The sequence below is a fragment of the Barbus barbus genome, assembly GCF_936440315.1.
Source record: "Barbus barbus genome assembly, chromosome: 37".
Lineage (NCBI taxonomy): Eukaryota > Metazoa > Chordata > Actinopteri > Cypriniformes > Cyprinidae > Barbus > Barbus barbus.
Window position 1 is genome coordinate 16454970 of NC_136715.1, and position 26735 is coordinate 16481704.

The following is a 26735-nucleotide window of genomic DNA, read 5'->3' on the forward strand; positions in this document are numbered from 1 at the left end:
ATGAAGCTGTGGGGGCAGTCAGCGTGGCCGTTGCAGGTTGTACTCTTGGTCACCTTGGTAATGTGCTCGTGCCAGTCGGTTTCTGCGGGTACACGGAGTCTGCGGGGACACACAGGTATGTCAAAGCCCTGTTGGCTTAATTACAGGAGAGTAACACAGAGCAGATCATCTGGTTTACTCTCACACTAAAAATAAGAATAACCATAAGTGCTTTAATGAAATTATAACCTTTACATGTCTGCTTTTAATGCTTTTTTTTGTTAAAATTATTTTTTGTAATAATTATGCCACTAATTCAACCCTAATATTCAATTATGCTTTCAGCTACCAATAAGAGTACGTTATTCTCATCACTTTTTTTTAACACATTTCACCATGTTTAAATCCAATTCTGTACAAAATTAGTGTAGAAAATTAAAAAAGTCCTCAGATTCTGTCCACCCAGTGAATTTAAACTACAGAGGACGTCGGTAAACCTTTCAACATTCATTTTGTTTTTGCAGCCCATAAAGGACATTTAACATGGCTTGACCTCTAATATAAACACGCAATTACCATTATTGTCAGTGCTGTCCTGTTCAGGAGATTAAATGCAGGTCGTTTGCATCCGTATCATATTTATATGATAGTGCTCCTGCCCTGCAGTAATATTAAAATGGACAGCAGCAAAGTCACTCTTTTCATTAGACTTCATTCCTCCGCAGTAAGGAGTTTTAAGCGAAGTGACAATTCAGTAATGACTGTATTAATATGTATGATCTTAAATGGTCAGGTAATAAAATTATCACACCTCTGCATGCCTCTGTACACACACACACACACACACACACACGGATACAGACCTACCCGTCTTTGTGAAAAAAAAAGAGGGAGGGTAACTAAAATAATGTCCACTTCCCCACACTAATTGACACCCACGAGCTAACTAATTCTGATTTGCATAATTCATGAAAGCTTCCCTCATGGCAACGAAGTGACCAGCAGTACATAAATATTTTAGCATGCCAAAAGGTCAGACTCCGGCTCTTTCGCTGAATCATTCATATTATGCAAAGTCCTTCCCCAATGTCAGTGTTGCTCCAGCTAATTATCACACTTTCTTTAATTACGACTTCTCTTTGTTTAGTTGTTGCTAATGCAAGGTGACCTTTTTGCTGGCACAGAAATGCCACCAGCATCTTGAGTTGGTCTGACTGATGATGTTACTTTTCATTTTGACGGGGAGAAGAGGTTACTTTTCTCAAGGAGGTGTTTTTAATCAGCTCGCTGCTAATTACAGCAGCAGTGTGTTGTGAAGGTCACCAAAGTTTTCATATTTCATATACCACCAAAGTGGATGTCATTACTGGTTTCAGCCTTATCCTTAATTTCAAGGGAGATTCTTGCTAATTGGGTAAAAACGAGTTTTTTTTTTGTGAAAATTGCACATTTTCAGGAGAACAAAAGAAAACAGTGAACTGTTGGCAAAAACAGAAAATTGCTTTGCTAACACTTTTCATTGATTCGCTCCTCAGTTATTTGTCATGCAGTGTCTATGTTGGGGAAAGTTTCAGAGTGACTTTTTACATCGACTGGCTGCACAAAGTAGCTATTTGTACCTCAATAGTCTAGAACCCGACCTGATGACCAAAAAAAAAAAAATGCAGATTTAGATGTTGGAGAAGTGGACTGAAGAATGAAGCTTGTTTTAGTATTTTTGCACAGGTGACCAGGCTTAAAAAAGTTGAAAAAATGGTAAAAGTTACTATTATAGTAGTGATATGCTATATTATTATATTCAATATGCACTGTAAAAAAAAAAAAAAAGAAGTCGAGCCAACTTAAAATTTTAAGGCAACCAGCTTCAGCAGATTTTTGAGTTCTTTCAACTTATTTTTATAGGAGATTCTCAACTTTTTGTTGCATAGACTTAAAACAACAAGTTGAGAAAACTCAAAAATCTGCTGAAGCTGGTTGCCTTAAAATTTTAAGTTGGCTCGACTTCTTTTTTTTTTTTTTTTTACAGTGTGCATACTCTATATTTAAAGTGTCGTTCTCCATGTTTATATAATGTATAACATTATATAATGAATTAATAATATATTATATGAATTAATAGTAAATTATATGTTTATATCATACACTACCATTCAAAAGCTTGGGGTTGATGATTTAAAAAAAAATGCTAAAATACCCATAAAATGTTATCACTTTATTTTGCAGTGCTGTTCTGCATGTACATACTATTTGTTGTAGCAATAAGCTTCTATATTCTTTCAGGCAAAGAATTGACTTTGGACTTCATTCAAATTTCAACCGTTTATTGAATGTTCTTGTACAACGAAGAGAAACAAATAAACTCCGCTCAAAAAACTGTTGCTCCGTCTTTCTTTCTTTCTTAAAGGGAGCGTCCCTCAATAAAAGGTGCTTAAAGGCAGTCCAATAATAAACAGAGCATTAATAAACATGAATAAACAAAGAATAAACATGGTGGATGTTTAACCAATTTACACATAAATCTAAACATAATATAAAATTTTAATATTATGGCTCTTACACTATGTACTTGTTATAGTAATTACAGTAACTGGGTACTAAACCTGAACCTATCCCTAAACCTAACCCTAACCCATGTACCCTATTTTCGAGTACTTTCTTAGATAAGTACACTGCAAGTACAAGTAAGTGCATGTACTGTTAATGCCTATAAGTGCAATAATAATTAATAATAAAATGACAGTAAAGGCAGTTTTCAACCATGATGATAATAATAATAAGAAATGTTTCTTGATCACCAAATCATCATGTGACACTGAAGACAGGAGTAATAATAGTTCAAAAGATTTGAGGATTTTAAATGGTATTATATATAAAATATTTAGGTGTGTGTCTTGATATAATATAGGCTACTATCTTATTATATTATACATAATTACTACACAAAATATCAGTAGCGCAATTAGTATGTTATTGATAACATTTTCCAAACAGTCACATCTTACCTGTACCTTGAGAAAAGCAAGTTCTTCATTGCAGTGTCTCTTGTGACCACATGGTGGCTCTGAAGCTCTATAAATGCCTGCACAGGAACAAACTCTCATGTGTCTGAATGAGAAGCAGTAATGGGTCATTTGTAAAGTTCTCCTGTGGAAACATGGACACTAATGGGAACGGATGGTCTGAATCTCACCCAAACGAGGCAAGGGCCATTGACTGATGGTTGACACTGAAACCAGACACTATAACTAACAACCACTTTCCCTTGTCTTGCGTGTCTTGCCATGCTTGTCCATGCTTGCAGGTAAATAGAGACAATAGCATGTGAGTGGCTGCCTTTGTTCCTGTCTGCTGTAATAGGCCCTTATATAGCCAACACCGAAGGCCAACAAAGCCCCAACGCGCATTGCATTTAATGAGTATACACACATTGTCCATGCCCACACGAACCCTTTGTGGCCATTTTCAACACATCGCTTCAGCCTCCATATAGTACAGTGTGTCAAAGTGAGTCGCCGGGAGCCAAAGGCCACCCACTCTGAGACCTCATTTGTGTTATGTGAGCTGTGCTTTTGGTCTTTGTCAGTTTTGTCCGTTCTTACACTCATGACATAAAGATTAAACACACAAGTTCAAACGTCTGTGCAACATTGCTCAAGCCTGTGATGACGTTTGACACATCCAATTAAAAACTACAGCTAACCTGGAGCTATTACCTGGTCTGAGTTATGGAGGTGTGTGGAACATGTCAGACGGGCTCGGGTAGTACGTTACGGGTGTTCTTGTTAGAAAGCTTGTTAGTTTAATTTTGTGTCACCTTGCACATTTAATTCTGTCATGGACGTAGACGTTCGTCTGTAACTGCATGCTACTTTCTTGAATGCTGAACCAGTCATCACATGAGGTGTTATTTTATGAAATTCACATCCTGAATACCTCATTTTAATTTAGTAAAAAAGTATGGATGGACAGTTGGAAAACTGCAATACAGCTACTAAGAAAACATTTCTGCACGTTGCTGTAGCAAATTTTGAAACTTTTTATTCATCAAAGAATCCTGGCGAAAAAATGTATAAGGTTTATACAAAAATAGTATGCATTACAACTATTTTTAACATATGTGTATCACTGTAAGCAGCAAAACAACATATTAGAATGATTTCTGAAGACTGGAGTAATGAATATATATATATATATATATATATAAAAACTGTTTTTTAAAATTGTAATACTATTTCACAATATTGCTGTTTTTGATCAAATAAATGCAGTCATGTGAGCATAAGAGACTTGAGGTCAAAACATGAGCTCAAACTCACATTGACTTCACATTGATCATCTGGGATTCAAATATCTGGAAATAAACAGAATGTTTAAGAACATTTTTTTTTTTTTTAATATGTTAAATTAAAGAAATGTAAGGAAAAATCTAGAGTTTTGGTCACATTACTGTGCAAAAAAAGATAACTTATAATTTTAACTGATCAAATACATTTTTTAAGACCTTTAGATGGCTGTATCTCATATGTTAGCAGGTGTTTGAGACATTAGCGGCTCTGCTATTGTCATTATCTTGTCCAGCAATGCTGCCAGGTATGATTTTGGAATTATACAATTGTAATTTTACAAGCGAATCTGTTGCACAGAGACAGACTTTATAAATGCATTCTTCCCAGCTTTTTTCCATATCTGTCACTATCTGACAAGAAGTCATGCAGAGTAAGTTTTATTATTTGACACAGACCCATGTGTAATGTGTAAATGAGGAGCCTGTTAATTGTCACAGTTACACTGTTCCAGTCTTTATGTCAGTTAATTAAGGATGTCAATAGATTAAAATGTTTAATTAAATTAGTTATATGTAATTAATTATAATTAAATGCATATCAAAATCTGCTGAAAAAAATAGCCAAATGCATGAATATACAATGTGGTTTCAATAAAAGTTGTAAAAACTCTTGTAAAAGATTTTACGTATGGGTCAGAGAGGGCAGGATTAGCCTGTTATTTCTAGCACAATTTTTAATATAATTAATCTCACTAAATTAATACATTGCATTGACAGTCCTACTCTTAGTGCATATTCTTTTGTCGTCACAATCAACCAAGTTCCCTCAAACTGAGTCACAAAATCTCTGCCCTTTTGGTGCTTTCACGCTAGTCAGCTATTGACAGCAGAAAGACATGCTTCTTGATAAATCGCACAAAGGCTCACCCGCCTCGCGCTGTCAGAATATATCAGTCGCCTGGCTGCCCCATCAGCTCAAGGTAATGGCGTTTAACTCGACACCCAGATGCGTCCGCCACAGGGATAGAGACAGTTAGCCATGCTTGAAATCTTATTTGATTTCAGGCTGATCTGAGATTTATTACTCTGAGATCATCATAGCAGCGCTTTAAAATCCAGAACAAGATGACTATGGTGGAACGCAGAGCGGTTAATTCCAGCGTCGTGGTCCTGGAGGAGAAGCCGCGCAAAAAATGCACGATTATCCCTGGAGTCTGCTCTCTGTGCTTAATGGTGTGGCGGAGAATTTTACAAATGACATCTGCTGCCAAGTGTGTAAGAAGAGGCAAGATACAGAGAAAAGCTTCTTCAGATGCATTTAAGCTGTTCATACACCACACATTTTCCATGCCTGTTCAGTCATTATTAGCTTAATGCCACGTTTACAAGCAATCTAAACCTTGCAGAGCTCATTTTTGTGCTTTGCAGTTGCTGCAGTCCTCAGGGCCAGAGATATGTCAGATGAGTGTCCAAGATGTGACGCCTGCCTGTGTGTGAGGGAGGTGTAAGACATGAGTGATAGTGTGAAGTGTGATTTCTCTGCACAATGTTGTTAAATCTAGGGAATTGCTCATCAGGTTGACTGCAAATGACTGCTAATGGTATACAAAGAGTTCTTTTGTGCATGAGTGTGTCATTGGAAGCAAGCAACTACTTAGGAAGGAAGTGGGTTGTCGTGTAGGATTGGTGCTTAGGTCTCTCCTGTGACCCCATTATGCCAGTAGAAGGTAGTATGGCCTTTGTTCTTGGGGTTTGGTGGTGATGGGGTGTCTTCCCCTGATCACCGAGCCTCCAACCTCTTGCTTCTCTGCACACTAACAAGGTGCACAGATCCCACACACAAATGCACATGTGCAATTTGGAACATGCTGCACTTACAGGAAAGCTACACTCTTAAAAATAAGTTGCAGTTAGAATAAAAAAAGTTTTGGTGATTTGATATGCAGCTGCTTTAAAGCATTATATCCAGTGGAAATGCTTATATTTATATGTAGACTACCATTCAAAAGTTTGGGGTCGAAAAGTCTCTTATACCCACCAAGGCTGCATTTATTTGATTTAAATTACAGTAAAAACAGCAATATTGTGAAATATTATTACAATTTGTAACAGCTGTTGTGCATTTTAAAGTATTTTAAAATGTAATTTATTCCTGTGATGGCAAAGCTGTATTGTCAGCATCATTACTCCAGTATTTAGTGTCACATGATCCTTTAGAAATCATTTTAATATGCTGATTTGCTGCTCATTCATTCACATTTCTTATTATCAATGCTGAAAACAGTTTTTGTGCATTCATGCAACATTATACATGTCTTTACTGTCACTTTTGGTCAGTTTAATTAATCCTTGCTGAATAAAAGTATTTCTTTAAAAAATCTTGCTGAGTTCAAGTTTATGTTTTGCAGATGCTTTTATTTAAAGACTACTAGATGATGTTCACATTGGTCACAGTGCATTTTGTGTGGGTCACTGTTCAATGTCCAATGTAAAATCTGGGTCTTGAACCCAAACCATCTGAGAATGACAGCTTTAAATGACTTTTAACGAAACCTCTGATCTGAATGACCATTACTAACCCCCACCCCCCACAAAAACACATAAATCCCTATAGTGAAAAAATGGATGAACCTGCTGCAAGAAAAAACAAAACAAAACAAAAAAAGAAACATTGGAAAACCTTAATTTGAAAGAATTTAACAAAATAAAGAATAGTAATTTAGTATTATTTATAAACTATTATAGTTTTTATTAATATTTAGAATTTATAGTTTTTATTTTTTTTTAAATTTCAAATTCAAATTTTCATTTTAGTTTTTCAGGTAATATTACATTTTTTATTTAAACTTTTTTGAATGATCGAAAATAGTTAATAATAACAATACTGTAATTTTTCAGATACAAAAATCACACATCACAGACACTTTTTCAACTAAAATTCACACATGTACCTCTCGTTCCAAAAAGATCTCATCTCCGGAATACAGAAGCGCACTATCCATCATTCATTATCTCTGCGATACCCGTGCAGGATCCGACACAAGGTCCCATGTTGTCAGTCATAGTCACAGTTAGAGATCTGCCATTATCTGTTGTTTATCCGGCGATGCTGGGGCTGACAGAGACGGAGCGCGTTGAACTCTTGTGCACGGCCATCCAGCCTGTAAGCATTCGCCTCCTGGACTCCACACGCTTTCTCTAATTAAAGGCCAGTCGGCAGGGTCCATGTTGGGCAGAGAGGACAGGGTGATGGGGTAATATGGCTACACATGGAGCCTCAGGGGAAGAAGGTAGAGGGGTGAGTACAGAAGGAAATGAAAAGAGAAGGAAGAGTAGAAAGAATGAGACCTCTCTAAGCTGAGGAGCATCACCTTTCCCAGGAGGAAGCTGTCAAACATACTCCACATCATAGCGGGAGAGCGAGTTCACGGCCTGATGAAATGGAAACCATCATGCTGCTCTGTGTGTGTGTGTGTGTGTGTGTGTGTGTGCAGACCCACCATGTCCACCTTATGTTCAGAACAAAACATAAAAGTGTACATTCAAAAGAATAATAATTTTTTTTTATCAGTCAAGACACTTTATTGCATTACTTTTCCCTAGAAACATAAAAATGAGTTTATTATTGAACTATTAACTTTAATGCAAGAACTACAATGAAAAGTTATCATACATTTACACATCAATTATATAATCATGACAGAATTGTTCAGCAATTGTTGCTGATCATAATAATTTGTTATTTGCATTCTGACTAAAATGTTTGAATTTTATGATTTATGATCATCTGATTTAAAATGCCCCTATTATGGATTTTTGAAGATTACCTTTCATGCGGTATGTAACACAGCTCTAAATGAATGAAAACATCCTGCAAAGTTTTAAATCTGAAAGTGCACTGTCTAAAGTTATTGTCTCTCAAAAGAAAGAGTCGACATTTAAATTAATAGTTAGTAATGTATTTTTAGACATTGCTGGTCATTCCATTCCTTTTCTTAACTATCAGACACATTTCAGACTGACCTTAGGGGTCGTTTGTGTTCCACTATGCTGCTTTTCCTTTGTTTTTCTATGTAAATATGTGTTAGTCTAGCTTTATAAAACCTCAAGTTACATTAAAGTTCAACTTTAAAAAAAGTTACTAGACCTGTGTCTAATGTTTTGAAACATAAAAATGTTTTCTGTGTGAATGGCCCCATATTCCATCCTGTAATGAAAGTTGGCTAGTGATGTCCCAAGAGAAGAATGCTACTTATAAATGTTCACCTCAAATCCATGTCACCTGCTTGTTCTCTCTCATGACAGCAGGGCAGATGGTTATGCCACCTATAAATGTATCAGTAAAAACAGACTGACTAGTTACTTTTGCATTTAAGGAATGCTAATGGTATTTGATAACTTCATCCACACTGTGATTTAAATCATTTGGATATGTTATCTTCCTCAGCCACCTGTTATAACAGCTCTAAATATGTCATAATGCATTATTACCACATTGCATCTACACTGAGGCATTAGCTGATACTCACACACACAATTGAGCACTCATGTTAGACTCTATCATGTTTTTTTGTAAAAAAAAAAAAAAACAATTCAATGCTCTAGCGATTTATTTACACTCTGAACAGAACAACAGAGCTTTGTGTTCATTATGTATGTACTGCTAGGGGAAGTGGGAAAGAAGGGAAGACTTGGACCTGGCAGCCCTTAAGCTTGTTAGATGCTGCTACTCTCATTAAATATAGATGCTGTTTCTTATATTGGGTGGGTTATTATTATTAAATGTTAGGGTTAAATCCATGAGCAAACCTTTACACAACTTTGTTTATTTACATCTATACACAAATAAAGTTGGCATTTCCTCTCTTGATCACTTGCTGTCTTGCTCTGCTAACTGAAAGAACAGACTTTGTATAGTGTTGCAATTTCTCTAGCTGGGGAAGAGAAGAGCAGCATTTATTGATATTTGCTCTGAGCAAAACGTTTGATTTTTGTGCTTATCTTTATGACCTATTTCACCAGGGAAAAGTAAAGTATCTCTATTTTTTGCTTTTCCTCAGCTTCGTACCAGGTGAAGCAGGGAACCTGTGAGGTGGTGGCCATCCACCGGTGTTGCAATAAGAACAAGATAGAGGAACGTTCACAAACCGTCAAGTGCTCCTGCTTCCCTGGTCAGGTGGCCGGGACAACACGTGCACAGCCTTCTTGCGTGGAGGGTAAGTGTTTTTCACGTGTTGCTTATTCCCCTTTATTGGTAAAATACATAGCTATTCATACATTTCAGTGCAGTTTCTAGGTGAAACGAGCAGTACAACGCAAACAAATTATGATTACAGGGGCAGATTATCAATGAATAAAGGCAAATGCTAGAGCAATTCCTTGAAAAATACTATGCTACAACCTCAAAACATGTTTACTATAATGCATGATTTGTAAACTAATACATTTTAATGCCTGAATCACATAATCCACTCCATATGTATGGCTTTTCTAACATAGTAAGCTTGCTCAGTAGCTCACCTGGTACATCACTGTGATGTGAAGCACTTGGGTATGAGTCCCATGAAACTTGAGTTGCGCACAGGCTCATATATTTTTCTGATGTTGTGCAAAATAAAAAGCACATTAACAGTAGAGTAGTACAGTGTGAGAATGTTAATATGACCCAATTTACCCTGGCATTATCATCCATCTTGTGTGGTCCATTCACACATGATCAGCACATAGACGTTACCGTTTATACCTGATGTTAACCTGTCTCTTGAGGCCAATTGTGAATGGGTTTCATTGGGAAAAGTCACTGATTTTGCAACATATTAGGTGTATTTTGATATCAAAGCCATTATCCATGTGACAAATGTGACTACACTGTCCTCCGCTTCATCTCTTCTCTATTACCTAAAGGTTTAGGACAAGAGAGTGTAGTTTGGGTGATGAAGGAGGTTTAAATGTGTCCCTTCGGTCATACTGTACGCTCTTTAGTTATGAAGGCAAGAGGGTGAATGCTGGCAGCTATTTTTCTTCGTCTTCTTTGACACCCGAGACAAAAGACCCCAATAGAAAGTAGGGAGGGCTGCACCAGAGGAGGTATTCCATGTTATGACTTTCATGGCTCTCTTTGACTATAGTTCATGTAATGACAAAAATGGGTCCTATGCACATTTTGTATTTTCCACAGATGTGAGGCTGCAGGACTGTATCATGGAGGCACAAGGAATCTGATGTAACCGAGAGAAAGACAACCAGAAACTATAAAAGGATAAAATACACAAGCATAGGGATAAATTCATCAGATTTTTGTATGTATACTGTACCTAATAATAATGCCTATATAACAAGACAAGTAATATATCAATTAAATTATGTAATATATATATATATATATATACATATATATATTTACACTACGGGGCCGTTGAATGCTTGAATCTGATTGGCGGACGAATGCTCTCGGGTGTGCATTATTTTTCTAATAATTCAACGGCCCGTCATCAATTATTCCTTACATATACTACTCTTTAAAATAATGGTTTTCTATTTTAACTAGTGCTGTCAAACAATTAATCGCATTCAAAACAAGTTTTTGTTTACATAATATTTGTATGTGTACTGTGTATATTTATTATTTATATATAAATTTATTTACAAAATATTTACATGTATATACATTTATATATTTATATTTTATATTATATATATATAAATATATTTAATATACTGTATTAACATAAGCGGAATATTTAACAGTCATTACTCCAGTCTTCAGTGTCACATCATCCTTTAGAAATAATTTTAATATACTGATTTGCTGCTCAAGAAACATTTATCATTATTATTAAGGTTGAAAACAGTTGTGCTGCTTAATATTTTTGTGAAAAACCATAATGCTGTTTTGGTTAATTGAAAGTCCAAAAGAATAGCATTTATTTGAAGTAGAAATGTTTTGTAACAATGTTAAAGTTTTTAACTTTTGATCAGTTTAATGCAAAATGTTGAATGTAAGATTACTATTACTATATGTTTAGGAAATTGCATATTTTATGTGCATGGGTGCAATATTTTGCAGTTTTTTTTCTTTTTCTTTTAAAACTATCGGTGTACACAGAACGGCGGAAAGAGAGTTGGAGAGGCCATGTGTGAACTCACATCAGAGGTCATATGTTTGTGCTGATGTAAGAGAGTCAGTATGATTGACCTGTGTTTTTGTGCAGTGAAGGAGAGAGTGGTCAGGGTCATTTCCTCTATCAACACTGCTGGATCTCTATATCCCTCTGGCTATCAGTCTCACTGTCTCCCTCAGGACCACACAGCCCTCTGGAGGGAGGTCACATAGGAACATATTCTCCACTTCTGAAGCTTCATAAATATCTAATACTCAGTGCAGAGTTGGAGAGTAGCTAACTAGAAGTAGTGACAAGACTAACTACATTTTTTCCAGTAGCTTAGAAACTGTGTAGCTTTTCTAGAAAGAAGCAATTCTTTCCCAAAAACAGTGGTGTAGCATGAGAAAATGTTTTATGTCACATTATATGGCATCAGTTATAAGGTTCCATGTATGTAAAGCAAAAATGAATAAATGTATTAAGGTTTTGACAAAAATATCATGTAGCACAACTGTTTTATCTTTGATAATAATGATAAATGTTTCTTGAGAAGCAAATAAACATATTTAAATGATTTCTGAAGAATCATGTAAACATGCAAACATAAAAATCTCAGGGGCGTTTGTCCTGCAAATATCACTTTGTACTCCATGTATTTAATCTGATTTTTTTCAATACAGTGTTAAAATAAGTGTTTAGAAAAATAAGTGTGATGGGAGTAATTGTGACTTTCCTGTGGTATATTACAGAGTAACAAATTTGATTGCTTATTATGGTAACACTTTAGTATAGGAACCAATTATCACTATTAATTAGTTGCTTATTAGCATATTGTTATTATTAGCCTATTGTTAACATATTGGCTGTTTATTAGTGCTTATAAAGCAAATATTCTGCATGACAATATTCTACATCCCTAATCCTACCCAAAACCTAAACATAACAACTAACCTTACCTTACTATTAATAAGCAGAAAATGAAAAAGGAGTTTACTGAGGCAAAATCATAGCTAATGGTGAGAATTGGACCTTAAAATAAAGTGTGATCATATGTATTTTTATATGATTGCTGTATTAGATATTTGTATTGTGTCTTTCTTCTGTATGGCCATTAGAGGGCACTTTACCCATTCATATATCATTAAAACATCAGTGAGAGCCATCGAGGAGCCTTAGAAAGAGCTGAAAGAAACTTCATTAAAACCTTCAGAGGATGAGAGTTGAGATATACCGTCTTATGGCAAATCAGCTAGGATCAGAATTTGATCAATGATGCACTGAGAACTTGGACTTTAAATCTCATTCAATGAGAATGTAATAAATAAGGGATTAAATATCTCTGCTTTCTGACATAGAGGTCCTTTGGTACTCTGTTCTGGCTGGGACCGTATCTCTAGTCACTCCTCTGTGAGCCCTTGAGTCTCTGCAGGCCTCTACCGACCTGCCCATTAAAATCTCATTAGAAGGAGCGAAGGGAAGGTGGAGAGAGACTCCCTTTGGCGCTCTGTGGGGAGATCGGCTTCACTCTGCATGAGGGCCTCTCTTCCTGCCCTGTGTGCCCAGGATTTCTGCTCTGCTTTGGGGCTTGAGGCGAGCCCCCTCTGAGCCTCTGCCATCTGTGATTTGGGTATCAGTGCTCAGCCACACATACAGGAACTTCAAAACCCTGTCTGATAAGTCCAGCATCTAGTTCATCTAGACATTTGTCCACAGAAAGAGCCATGATTCAAACATAAGCCTGGGTTGATTTTGCAATCATGCCAGACTTACTGTACATTATTCTGCTTATTTTACAGAAAATAAATAAATAAATGACATTCCTTTTTAAATAATAGAGTGATACAAGCGACTTGAGATTAGCACAGCTATAAAAGTTGATATGTTCCAGAGTTACACTTGTTGGAATTTTTCAAACACACAGTAAAAATGATTATATATATATATATATATATATATATATATATATATATATATATATATATATATATATATATATATTTGTGCTGTCAAACGATTTATCTCGATTAATCACATCCAAAATAAATGTTTTTTGTGTACATAATATATGTGTGTATACTGTGTGTATTCTTCAGCCATTCCGAGGTGGATTTGCTGGTGTGTTTTGGATCATTGTCCTGCTGCAGAACCCAAGTTCGCTTCAGCTTGAGGTCACGAACAGATGGCCGGACATTGTCCTTCAGGATTTTTTGGTAGACAGCTGAATTCATGGTTCCATTTATCACAGCAAGTCTTCCGGGTCCTGAAGCAGCAGAACAGCCACAGACCATCACACTATCACCACCATATTTTACTGTTGGTATGATGTTTGTATGACGAAATGCTGTGTTACTTTTACGCCAGATGTAATGGGACACACACCTTCCAAAAAGTTGTCTTCTCAGTCCACAGAGTATTTTCCCAAAAGTCTTGGGGATCATCAAGATGTTTTCTGGCAAAACTGAGACGAGGCTTTATGTTCGTTTTGCTCAGCAGCGGTTTTCGTCTTGGAACTCTGCCATGCAGGCCATTTTTGCCCAGTCTGTTTCTTATGGTGGAGTCATGAACACTGCCCTTAACTGAGGCAAGTGAGGCCTGCAGTTCTTTAGATGTTGTTGTGCGGTCTTTTGTGACCTCTTGGATGAGTCGTCGCTGCGCTCTTGGGGTAATTTTGGTCGGCCGGCCACTCCTGGGAAGTTTCACTACTGTTCCATGTTTTCGCCATTTGTGGATAACGGCTCTAACTGTGGCTCGCTGGAGTCCCAAAGCTTTAGAAATAGCTTTATAACCTTTTCCAGACTGATAGATCTCAATTACTTTCTTTCTCATTTGTTCCTGAATTTCTTTGGATCTCAACATGATGTGGCAGTAATCAGGCCTGGGTGTGGCTAGAGAAACTGAACTCAGGTGTCATTAACACTTTTTCACACAGGGCCATGTGGGTTTGGATTTTGTTTTCCCTTCATAAAAAAAACCTTCATTTAAAAACTGCATGTTGTGTTTACTTGTGTTATCTTTGATTAATATTTAAAATTGTTTGATGATCTGAAACATTAAAGTGTGACAAACATGCAAAAAAAAAAAATCAGGAAGGGGGCCAACACTTTTTCCACACCACTGTATATATATATATATATATATATATATATATATATATATGTGTGTGTGTGTGTTGTGTATATTTGTGTATTTCAAGCAGGAAAATGACCGATTCCTAGATCACCTGTAAAATGTGACAAACAAGCTAAGTACACTGATTATTCAACCAGTTTGGTCAGCAAATTTAATTTGCGTTTGTAGCTTTTTATGAATTCAGGCAATAAAATCTGCTCCAACATAATTACTTTCAGTTTTTTTGGTACTCTGGCTTAATTTTCTGCATTGGTTTAATCTGTTGTTGCTGGGTTCTTGTATAAACACTTGTTTAAACAGTGATTAGTCTCACCAGTGTTGAATTAGTTTAGAAACATGCAACCAAGAATAACATATCTTATGCCAATTACAACCAGCCTGTACTTTACTCTATGTCTTATGCCAACGTAAGGCTAAGGTTACATTCATGCAGTGGCAGATGTGGAGAAAACCCATGGTGATTTCTTGATGCACAGCGAGTGATGTGTCGGATTCGTGAGCTGGAATGCCTGCTGTTTAATAAATAGGTCGGTGGGGTCAGGTGTGTTTCCTGTGCTGCTCTTCGGGCGTATCCTTAAGGAGACAAATGTGCTGTTAGCCTGCGGAGAGTGATACTGAATTAATACACTGCATTAATGTGTGTCAAAGGCAGAATCTGTAGCTAAGCTGATAGTGTTGTAAATTAGGTCATTTCAGGCTTTGTGCTGCTGAGACGGAGTGCTGGGTAATCTAATAGACGGGTATAAATGGATTTGGATTGATACTAGGGAGTTTTGAGTCTCTGGCGTATAAACTACAATGTTAGGTGTGTTAGCTGGGATGCACACCCATATGCATATACGTGTACAGATATACATTATTATAATTTTTTTTACCAATCCCATTAATCTGAGGTATGGAAAAATACACAGTTGCGTTGTGCAAGTATGTATATTTGTGAACGTTTTTGTGTTCTTGCATCCTGTGTAGGAATTTGTTTTGACATTGTAAGCTTGATTCAATCATCAAAACATGCGGAATTCTGGATACCTAAAAACATAATTTTGTATTGTGTAATTTCTGTGCTGTAAGTGTCAACAAGTGGAATTGCAACAACAGAGTGCTGCAGGGATAATTTATTTTTTGTTAGCATTTTTAGCACAAGTTAGCATTTTAGCACTTCTGGTTCCATTGCCACTCAGTGAGTTTTTTGAATGATTCTGGTTAAATGACTGAAATTAAAGGTCTGTGGTTAAAACAAGCTAAAGATATTTTCATGTTTTATTACTGATGTATTCAAAATACATAATAAATATCTACTTGTGATACTATTAAGCTTTTACTTGTCTTGAAAAATGTCATCTTGGCAAACTCATACTCACTAGTCCACTTTTTCAACCTTGTTGTGTTATATTACACTCTTGCAAACTATGCATTCTTAAACTTTCAGAGAAAATGTTTTTAAAGACTGAAATAGCTGTTGGAAGCTTACTGATGGTGACACTGAAGTAATGCTGCTGCGGTGTAGTTAGTTTAGCCTATATTTAGCTTCTGATGACTGTATTTAGGCTTCAAATTTTCAAAAAGTTGTCTTCAGAGAAGATTATCATGGAGAACTAAATAATTTACTGTTGTTTGTCACAGAGCTTTATATATATATATATATATATATATGGATATATATATGGGTAAAATATGGACGAACCCAGCGATTGGGTTGTTCAAACCCAGTGGTTGGGTTACTACCCAGAAGTTTGGGTTAAATATTCAACCCAACTTTGGGTTAAATATTCAACCCAACCCAGCATTAGAGTGTACAAAAATATGCTCTATTATGATGGTTTTTCTCAAACGCTCCCCCTCTGCCATTTGTCGAACAAACAGATTGTCCTGTCCCAAATGCACACCATTGGTTGAGTCAGTGTTGCTGTGTTGGGATACTCAAATAAACAGATGAATGTTTGATATTCAAACCAGTTTACAAATGGCTTATGTGTGACTAATGTAAATGTATTACTAATGTGACTAATGTAAAAATATGAAACTTCTTAAATATGCAAATCTTAAGTTTTCAAGCACACAAGTTGAAATGCTGATTGTTTTTTTCTTGTTATCTCACATTGTGACATATGCATCATATTGACAATAGCGGCAATGTTTGTGTATTTGAGAGACAAAGTCTGCATGATTTAGAATACTTATGATTACCACATGCTGGGTTTCCCCACCAGGCCCACTACAACATGCCACAAACCCCAGTGCCAACAATTACAAACACAAACAAGAAGAGACAGACAGTGAGACACTTTCTCAAGATGTCTGACATGCTGTTCCCATCCCATATTGCTCTCTGCTTTTCCCTCTCACCAGTTTTTTTCCAATCTATCCTCCCCTCTCTCTTTCCCTCCAACGTTACTCGTCGGCGTCTTTTCCTGCAGTTTCCTCAGCCACCACATGATGTCAGACACATTTCAAACACAGCCAGTCATACCTCTGAAATGGGGGTATATCTGTATCCTGGATAGTCTGTCACATCTGTAGCAATGACTCTGCCTAAATCCAACAAGGCGCCATACAGGAAATCAAAGCTCAAATTAGTGCCTTCTTATCCTCAGATAGGGCTTTTCATTACTGAAAATAGAAAGACCATCAGTTTCTCCCAGTTGTCCCTGCCACTTCAGCACTAAAAGCGAGAAAAATCCTTTCAAGTATGTGGGCTTTGGCCAAACTCTATCCAGTTAAATGCCTAAATGGTGGAGTGAGAGATTTGGTGTGGAAAAGCTGAAAAAAGGGTTCAGACAAAGGTGTCCACAACTGCAAACTTAAAGCCATTTAACTACTGAAAAACTTTAGCATCTCAGCTGGCCTTTTTCTTTGCGAAAGTTTCAAACCCTCAGTCTAAAACACCTGCTCTAACATGCACTATAAAAAGATTATTTTCTTTTTTTCTCTCGCTTTTTTAACAATTGGTCAGTTTGAGGTTCTTAACCCTACTTGTAAAATGTAATTTATTCCTGTGATAGCGAAAGATGAATTTTCACCGTCTTCAGTGTCATTATTTACTGATTTACTGCTCGAGAAACATTTCTTATTATAATCAATTTTGGAAATAGTTGTGCTGCTGAAAAACACAGTGTTTATTTGAAATAGAAATCCTTTGTAACATTATAAATATTTTTTTGTCACCTTTGATCAATTTAAGGGTTACTTGCTGAATAAGTGGTGTACATACTGTATACTGTAGGACTTGGTGGGACCACATGTTGATTTATTGTTCTGCTTATCCTGCAAATTAAAGAAAAATATTTATTTTGATTATTTTGTCTGATGATAACGGGTTGAAGAAGTTTATTGGGTGTGTTTATTGGGAATTTGAATCATGAATGTGAGCTCTCCAAATGCCCATGACCAATATTGTTATTGGATGCTAACTCGAAGAATTAACTTATATTGGTTTGTATGTTTGTTTAATTTCACAAAACACTCGCGTAGACCAATTATGGAGAGCTCTTGCAGTAATGAAAACTTAATTTCATAAGGTTGCCATTATACCTAATAATGACCACATTAATGCTAATTATGCACCCACTGATTCTCTGAACCACTGCAAACAGACTGTGGGCTTCACACAGATGGAAACACAAACACACAGTAGTTACTGTATATCACTCCTTTGCAACTGCTTATTTTGTTGATTTACAAGCAGTGTCATTTGACTATTAGCCGTCCTACACTCCAAATCTACAAACACACACACATGCTGTATGAACCCCTGCTTTCATGTCCTGTAAGGCGTTCACTCATGATGCTTGAGAGGATTTACGCGTGTTCCTTGGCATAATTCCATGTAAAGCTCATTTTCGCTGTATATCCTCTCTCCTTCTATTATTGAGGACAATGGGCTTGTGAGCAGTTCTCTTATGGACGCACTCATCTCAATGAGCCTCATTTGAACAGGCTATTGATCGGCTTCTCAGAACTGGATTTGGAGTGAACTAGGCTTCTTTGGAAGTGACATGGGAGAGCTTGGACTGCTCAGAGGACTTAGAAAGCAGAGTAGAGAGGGTGTTTTCAAATGTATTGTATTGGTAAAAAACTTCTATTTGGGTTTAATAAAGATTATAATGCTAAAGGTGATATATAATTCCTTCACTGTTAAAATACAGCTTACTGTGTAAAAGGGGACGTTTTTGCAACATGACTTTTTTTCCCACACTATTATCTTGTATTGTGTTAACAACTGCTTATTCAGCCTGTACTTCAGCAGTTGTCTATTTGTAGAAAATTCTTGATCTTTCATGTATTTCCCTCTATGTTTCTCAGTTGAGAAGTGATGTTATCTGTATTAGTCATCTTAGTTGTTTTGCTTGCCATTGCAGGTCAAACTTACACCTGAAATTTTTCAATATTACAGGCTTTGAAATGGTCACTTTTGATGAAAATTTTAGAAAAGTGATGTCCAATGAAATACTCTGAAGATAATAATGTTGAGAGTATAATGTTGTTTAGTATTAAATTTTTTCCATCTCTTTTTCAGCTTCCATCGTGCTGCAGAAGTGGTGGTGTCAAATGCACCCATGTATGGATGGCGAGGAGTGTAAAGTTCTTCCAGACCTTACTGGTTGGTCCTGCAGCACCGGTAACAAAGTCAAAACCACCAAGGTGAGTGGGCCAAGTAAAAGCGAGTTGCATTTTGCTGACGTGGTTTATTTGGTTCTTAAAGGGGTCATCGGATGCCCATTTTACACAAGTTGATATGATTCTTTAGGGTCTTAAAGAAAAGTCTATAACATATAAAATTTCTCAATGGTAGTGTAAAAAACACCTTCTTTACCCTGTCAAAATCAGCTGTCTTCAGCACGCTGATCTAGTCCATGTTTCTTTAAAGGGGTCCTATTATGCTCTTTTACAAAGTCTTGATTTTGTTTTGGGGGTGTATTAGAACATGCTCTCATGTTTGGTGGTTTAAAATTGCATTATTTTTCACATAATTTACATTATTACAATACCTCACTCCCCAGCCTGGCACAAACGGCTCGATTAGTTCCAGGTTTGATGAAGGCCCGCCTTCCGAAAAAAACGAGATGTGTTGTGATTGGTTACCTGTCCCAGTGCATTGTGATTGGCGAACAGCTTAGACGGCATTTCAGTATTGCCCCGCCCCTTGCCAAAACAGCACATTCGTCAATATTGCTGAATCAATTCAGACCTCGAGAATATTGAACAAGAGGATCATGCAGAACCTTTGCACACACGGATATGGCAAGACATATTAAAGTGGTAACGTTATTGTTGTTGTTGTTGTTTTTTGGCTAAATCACGTTTTAGATAGGATGTCAACGACAGCATAAAAATAACTGCATTTACTATGTACAGACAAGTGCAACAGTAATATGTATTATGTTTATTGTTCTTTATAACATTATAGCATGAATTGCAGTGAAACTGTTATACAGTTGAATTTATTTGTACCATAGTCCCACAGACTTACTCTATTTGTGGAGAAATATATATGCAAATTAATTCTCTGCCAGCAGGAGGCGCTGTTGGAGCGGGAGAGATTGAGGTTTTCTCGGTAACGCTGTACACAAAACAGAGCTCCTCTCATAAATGCTGCTTTATCAGACATTACATGCAAGATAAAATGAAAATGACATCCAAAATTTTCTGAAAACAGTTAGCTTCCACCAGAAATACAGTGATATAAAAACACCAGCATTGGTTTCGATTTTGAAACGTGCAGAGCTCAACCAAGCATTCAACCCAACAACCATTCGAATTTCCGTAGGCGGGATTTATTTTTGGGATATCACAAATACAGGAAAACAACTTTGTAGTCCTAACGAGCCGTTCGTTGTAGTTCGTGAAACGAGATAAAAAAAAAACGAAATATCTCGCTTTGGAGTAGACTTTGAGATTTGGAACTTTGTAGATCTTTTTATGCCCAAACATACACACTGCAAAGTGAAAAAGCTTAATAGGACCCCTTTAAATCCTAGTGAGCTCTGCTGACTCCGCCTCTCTCTTCCGTGGAGTGACGAGCAGACTATAGTGTAGATTCCCTATTCGACCACTCCAGATACGTTGATGCGTCAGCCATCTCGCATTCACCATAATAATCAATGAATATTCAAAGATATACAAGCATATAACTTGCTGTTGTAGACGCACACAGTCAATGTGCTCAAAGATTCACAGACCGTTCCAAAAATGGTGGATGGCTTACATATCACGGCCCATAGAAACAGTCGATAATGAGGCATCTAGGTATATATATATATCTATGGAGAATACTACTAAACTTCAGCTGTGAAACTGGCTAACTAGTACATTATTAGGAAAGGCAATTTGCAAAGATTCATAAAAACCCTTATATTCACTTCTTCTGTAGATGAAGCTGGATCACAAATGATTTGCGCAAACATAGATGCATTTATGTAGATCGGGGATTGGCGCATTCCCTTCAAAGCGAAAGTAACGTTAATCCTCTACGTCTTCAGCGGCTCAGATGTCAGGAGTAAATGACGACTGCTATATTCATTATTACATCCAACAACTAAACACTTCAATCGCTTAATTGGAGACATTTTGTCTTCCCCTGCACCGGAGCTGACACAATAGCAGACAGCTCTCAGCTCACTCAGGGCGGGTCTAAGGTAAGACGCTAGTGCCAATCAACTATCGTGGGAGGGGCCTGTACAGAACTACGTTATTCTGACAGGAATCGCAGAACAGCCTGATTTCAGAAAGGGGATTTTAAAATAGGGATTTAAAAAAACATTGGGTGGATTTTTATCATTATAGGATGGATGTGTACATACACTTCCAACACACATTTTTGTTCAAACAACTTGTAAAGTGAATTTTGCATCCAATGACCCCTTTAAGGAAATAAGGACCACACTGATTAACGCCTGGTTGCAATCTGACACATGCTAAATTTAAGTACAAGAGAGCCATGTTGGCACAGAAACTATCTTCTGCCCATGGAAAGAGAACCTTTTTGTTGCCATAAAAGTAACTTTTAAACAGACTTTTCTAAGAGCTACTATATATGCCATCAAAACACTCCCTAGAAGTATTCTCAAAGGACGTTTCTTTGAGGACCCCTTTTCCCAATGCCTTTTTCTCAGGCAAACCATTCTTCAAAGCAACATTTTGTTGAGGCCTTACTCTTATAAGTCGGTTCTCTGAAGCTCCCGAGAGTACAAGAAGGGCTATGTTATGAGATAAGATCGTCATATATAGGGTTTTGTAAAACAATTAAACACACCTCTTCAAATCTTAACTTGTTTTATGGGCACATTACTGCAGGGACACAGATCTTTTTTTTTTTTTAAATTGGCGCTACAGTACATCCCTACAGTATGATATAGGATGCATCACTCAAACTTTCTAAAATAAACTTATTAAAGAATGTGCAAAGCTTGAAGATATATAAAATATACTCCACAGAGTGAATAAATCCCCAAGGACTTCAGTCGCACAGAGAAAAGTTTCAAAGTTCGAAGGAGAATTTTCAAGAGCTGAGCCTAGACAAACATGCAGAGACAACATTGTTGGTGCATGCTAGCTTTGATTTGAAAAAGGCATATAAAAGCGAACAGGAAAATGGATTCATTTGCAATTAAAGATGTACATTTTGTGCATCAGCTCAGCTGAACTGGTTTAATGCCTCAAAATGTCAGCATTCAAGCTAAAAATAGATAAGATTGCTGAGATTAGGTTTCCATACAGAAAGAAAGTTTTTAATACTTTCTTTCTGTATGGAAAGAAAGTTAAATGAGGTTAAATGCTTACCTCATAAATTAAAATAAAGATTAGAAATGAGACTTTGATATGTGAGATTTGCTTATTTTTGTTCGGTGAACGCAGGGGTGACTGCTGTTTCATGCAGTTGTGACATACAGGTGACATAACGTTGTGTGAGAACACAACTGCCATAAGAATAATTGCTCAGAGTTATAAAGTAACAGCAGAACATCTGTTGTGTTCATTAAAATGCATTATGGCTATGAGCTCCGCTGAGGCTTTCAAATTAAGAGTCCTAATTAAATTGGTAAGAGGGAGAGACGAGAAATGAATGATGGCTCTGGGTTTTCATTCAGGATTAATGAGTGTTTATTGAGTCCATTATTGGCTGAGTTGACTGTCAGTGGGCTAAGCCCTGCCTTCTGCCACCACAGGAGCCAATGGACTGCAGTGAGTCACAGATGGGAGGCAGGAGGGTGTGTCTTACTCCAGTGAGCATTAATTCTGTATTTAATAGCAGTGGAAATGGAACTGTAACCAGTAGGCTTCAGCCCACATGTCACAGGAGATTGTGGCGATGAGCCAGTATACATATTGTGTTTTCTCTCTGTCTCTTTCCATCTGCTTTCTTATATCTTTACATTCTCCTCCTGTACCATTCACTTAATATCTGTCCTTTATGTTTTTATTATCCTTCTCCACTGCCTGCTTTTCAGCTGTACAGCTGCCATACAGCTTAATGTCTCTTTCCAACACTAAAGCATCTGTGTGCAATACAACAGTATAATGTACTATATAATTTTCTTCTTTTCTTTTCGTATGTATTACCATAACACATACGGACAATTATGGCTAAAGCATGACCAGTGTTGGGCTAGTTACTCAAAGAATGTAATATATTACTCATTACTAGTTACTCCTTTCAAAAGTAATATTGCTACTTTACTTATTACTTTCTGGCAACAGTAATTAATTACAATACTAGTTACATTACTTTTTCTTCATGCCTCACAGAAGTTGTAACTGTGTATCTTCCACATAAAATTCTTCTTGAATGTTACTAACCACATGTTTCTGTCATTTGACCAAAATCCACATCGGATCGCAGTCAGACGTTATTACAAACACTCAATAATAATTGATAGTGGCATTCAAGCAGAAGTGTTGTATTAATCTCATTAATTGTCATGTGTAGCTTGAAGTAATTTTTCCGTTTATATTTCATTATGTATTTTATCAAATCACATAAGTTTGTAAGAAACTGTTTAATTTTCCAAAAACATTTTTAATTATAGTAATATAATGTACCATATGCTGATCAGAGGGATGTGGGTGGGATGTAATGCCAGAGTAAAGTAAAGCCACAATTTACACAACACTGTTCAGATCATATTTTTTACTGACAAAATCAGTATAATGCAATATTTCTATCCCTGATTATATATATCCTTTTTAATTTTCTTTTTTTGTTTTTAGAAAGTTAAGACATATTACTTATTAATTAAACATTTCAATGCACACCTTGTCATTCTAGTGAATTTCTAATATGTAAATCCTACCTCACGTTTTACCCATAGGTCACTCGATAGCAAGAACATGGCTGCCGTACCAAGAGGCCCAAGACTCCTTACCAATTCCAAATGGAAAAGAAGACCCTCTTTTTTAAGACACTAACATTACAGAGGATTCCGTACATGTGAAATTTGGATAAACTCACTGTAGACTGTAGATGGCTATCTTGCTTCGACAGAAGATATGAGGATGGACAAGGATCTCTGTATAAACCTGAGGTTCGACTGAAGATGCTGGACACGCAGGTGCTCCTGTGAGAGACTGCATTTGTCAGCTGAAAGTGACTTTTTGGATTTCCACCGTCTTTGTTGTGTGTATGTGTGTGCATATGTGAGACAGATAGTAGGACGTGGGACTTGTAGGACAAACTGTGGACAGTTCAGACCTGTCTTGGAGCTTGTGTGTTTGTGTGTGTGTGTGTGTGTTAGTCAGGTTGATGATGATGAGACAGTAGCTGAACGCTGTTTATCCGCTTTCCAGCACACAGCAAACTTTATGTTCATGTGTTGGGTTGGATTGCTCTGAATGTGTGATTCACAAGTTATCAATTTGCTCTTTTGGGTCAAATGTTTCCTTTAAGTCATTTTGCACTTCTAATTAGGGTTGCTGACAACAAATACAAAATTCATGGGCGACTTTTTTGCACTAGATAAGATCATATGGAGACGTTTTCTGTTTTCTATTCTTTTACTGTCCGTGTAAGATGGAATTCAAGAGAGAAACATTTATTAAGCTTCCTTCCACAAATGCGCAAAGTAGAAATGCAAGTGATGTAGTTATCAGTAAAACAATGGTAAACTGCAGTAAAGTACAGCTCTTCCTTGCTGTAAAATGTTACGTAATGTGAGCTTTACAGATGCAATCCCCTTCAAAAAACTTTTAAAACCTACATCTATGTTACTCTGTAAAAAGATTCACAAACCACTTAAAGGTGCACTAAGTACATTTTTTTTTACTAGATTTAAAACCTAAATAAATTGATAATATGGATAAATGTTTAAAATGCTGATTATTAAAAAAAATAAAAGCTGTTTTATTCTACAAATGGCACATTGGACCACGATGCTTTGATCACATGACTTGCCAAATACAACTCATTGTCAACCCCTATTATTATTATTGTTGGTTTCAGAATAAATTCATAAGAGGGTGCCAAATGCACACAGTAAAACACAGCCAAATGCACACAACTTTTACAGTACATCCACACCACTAGGTGTCAGTATGAAATTCAAGTGATCTGTAAGTGAAACATAACCAGAAAGTTACTTGGTGCACTTTTAAACAAGGAAATACAGTATACTGTCTTTAACATTCTGCTTTCTGGTTTAACTGTGAAGCTCTCCGAAGTATTCTGTGAAGTTCTGAAAACAGGCTAGCAATGTGCCGACTGAGATAATGAACATGTTTAAAGATAAGCTCCAATGTGAAGAGGCATAACTCATGCCCAATACTGAAATGAAATAAAGTTTGAAATAGAATCAGCTCCACCATTCATCACTGGTTTTCTAATGCCAATGTGTTCCTCCACAGACTCTAACCTAACTTAAACTTGAATTCTGAACTCTAATCGGCTCTTTTGTTCGCTCTTGCTGAGCATGAACTTTTCCAGGGTTGGATCGAATTTGCAGAAAGACATTGTCCATTGTGTCTTTATCTCAGTATGTCTTTCTCAGGGCTCTGGTGGCTTGTGAAGTGTCAAATGAGGTTTTCTCTCTGCAAGACAGCCCTGTACGCTAGGCTCGCCCTGGGCCTGCCCAGACGTCCGCAGGCTTCAAAGCCCCTTCAGACTCCAACCGTCTGCTTTGTGAGCTGTGATGAATGTATCAGAACCACTGTGATTCTAGTGTTGAGCCTTGGGAGATAGGGTCGAGTGCCATCTCAAATTCTCATTACTGAAGCCCAGGATACCGCCAGCCCTCTCCTGGGATGGTCCGGGTGTATTTTTAGGTCTGCTGCTATTGGGAAAAGCTCATCCTGTTCTCGTTTCAAGTGGTCAACTGGAAGTGCACGAATGATGACTGAACATTTTATCAGTTTTTTTTTCTTCTGCAAAGGTGTGTATGTTTGTGTCTGCCTGCATATGTTTATCTACAGATCCATCTAAAAAGGCTTTGTTGTGTCAGGATGTTCTCCCGGGAAGCAGAAAACCGCTAAATCCTGATGCGGACAAGGAAGGAAGCCTCTTCGCTTGTCGTCCCGAGAGGCTGCCGTGCTCTGAGGATGAACTTGATATGTAGTCTGACCCAACATCACTTTTGGTTGAAGAATCAATATTTGAAGACAATTTCTGCACCACTCCCTAGTGGCCGCGACCTGTTGTTGCAGATCCGGCCTGTCGCCGAGAGAAGAAAAATGAGATGAGAATCGCCAGTAGGTCAGTGATATTTCAAAGCACAGCTGCACCGCATTTGTAGATGTGTTCGAGTGGTATTGGCAGAACAAACACACACGCGAGTCTATGATATTCAAATGATGTATATATATACACACCCACTGTTTTCTATACCTCTAAGCGCGTTAAACAGCCTGGGAGGAGACGTGCCGTGCACGACCCACAATTTCGATTGGCGGATCGATGTTCTGCTCTGCCGGGCGACTTGAACCTCTCGTCAAAATAAAGCAAAAGAGAACAGCCAATGTGTGTAAGATTGCAGGCAGATTTCATAAGTGAGTTTACGTTTGTACTCAAATCTTTCCGCGTCCCAGGAGCCCACTTAAACACTGGCTCGCTCCATGGGGTGGCACATACCCAGCATTCTCCTCAGCAATGAAAAGAAACAAAACCTAAAGCAAAGATAAACATAAGCAGTGCTGTTTCTACTCGGGCTGTCATCCGTTGTTGAGTTTAATTCACATTCGCTCGGAGTGAACGTTTCTTATGGCTGTGTTTGTGTAGAAAGTAAATTGAAACCTTGATATAAAAAACAGATTAT

The 26735-nt window shown here is 37.1% G+C and overlaps 1 protein-coding gene across 1 annotated transcript; it reads left to right on the forward strand.

Moving 5' to 3' along the window:
- On the forward strand, positions 1-26039 carry LOC306856626 (chemokine-like protein TAFA-4; the record flags this gene model as incomplete). Its single annotated transcript, XM_079395980.1, has 4 exons — positions 1-115; positions 9325-9480; positions 19013-19137; positions 25926-26039. The coding sequence occupies 4 exons, from the start codon at positions 1-3 to the stop codon at positions 26037-26039; spliced, it is 510 nt and encodes a 169-aa protein (XP_079252106.1).
- Positions 26040-26735: the final 696 nt, after the last annotated feature.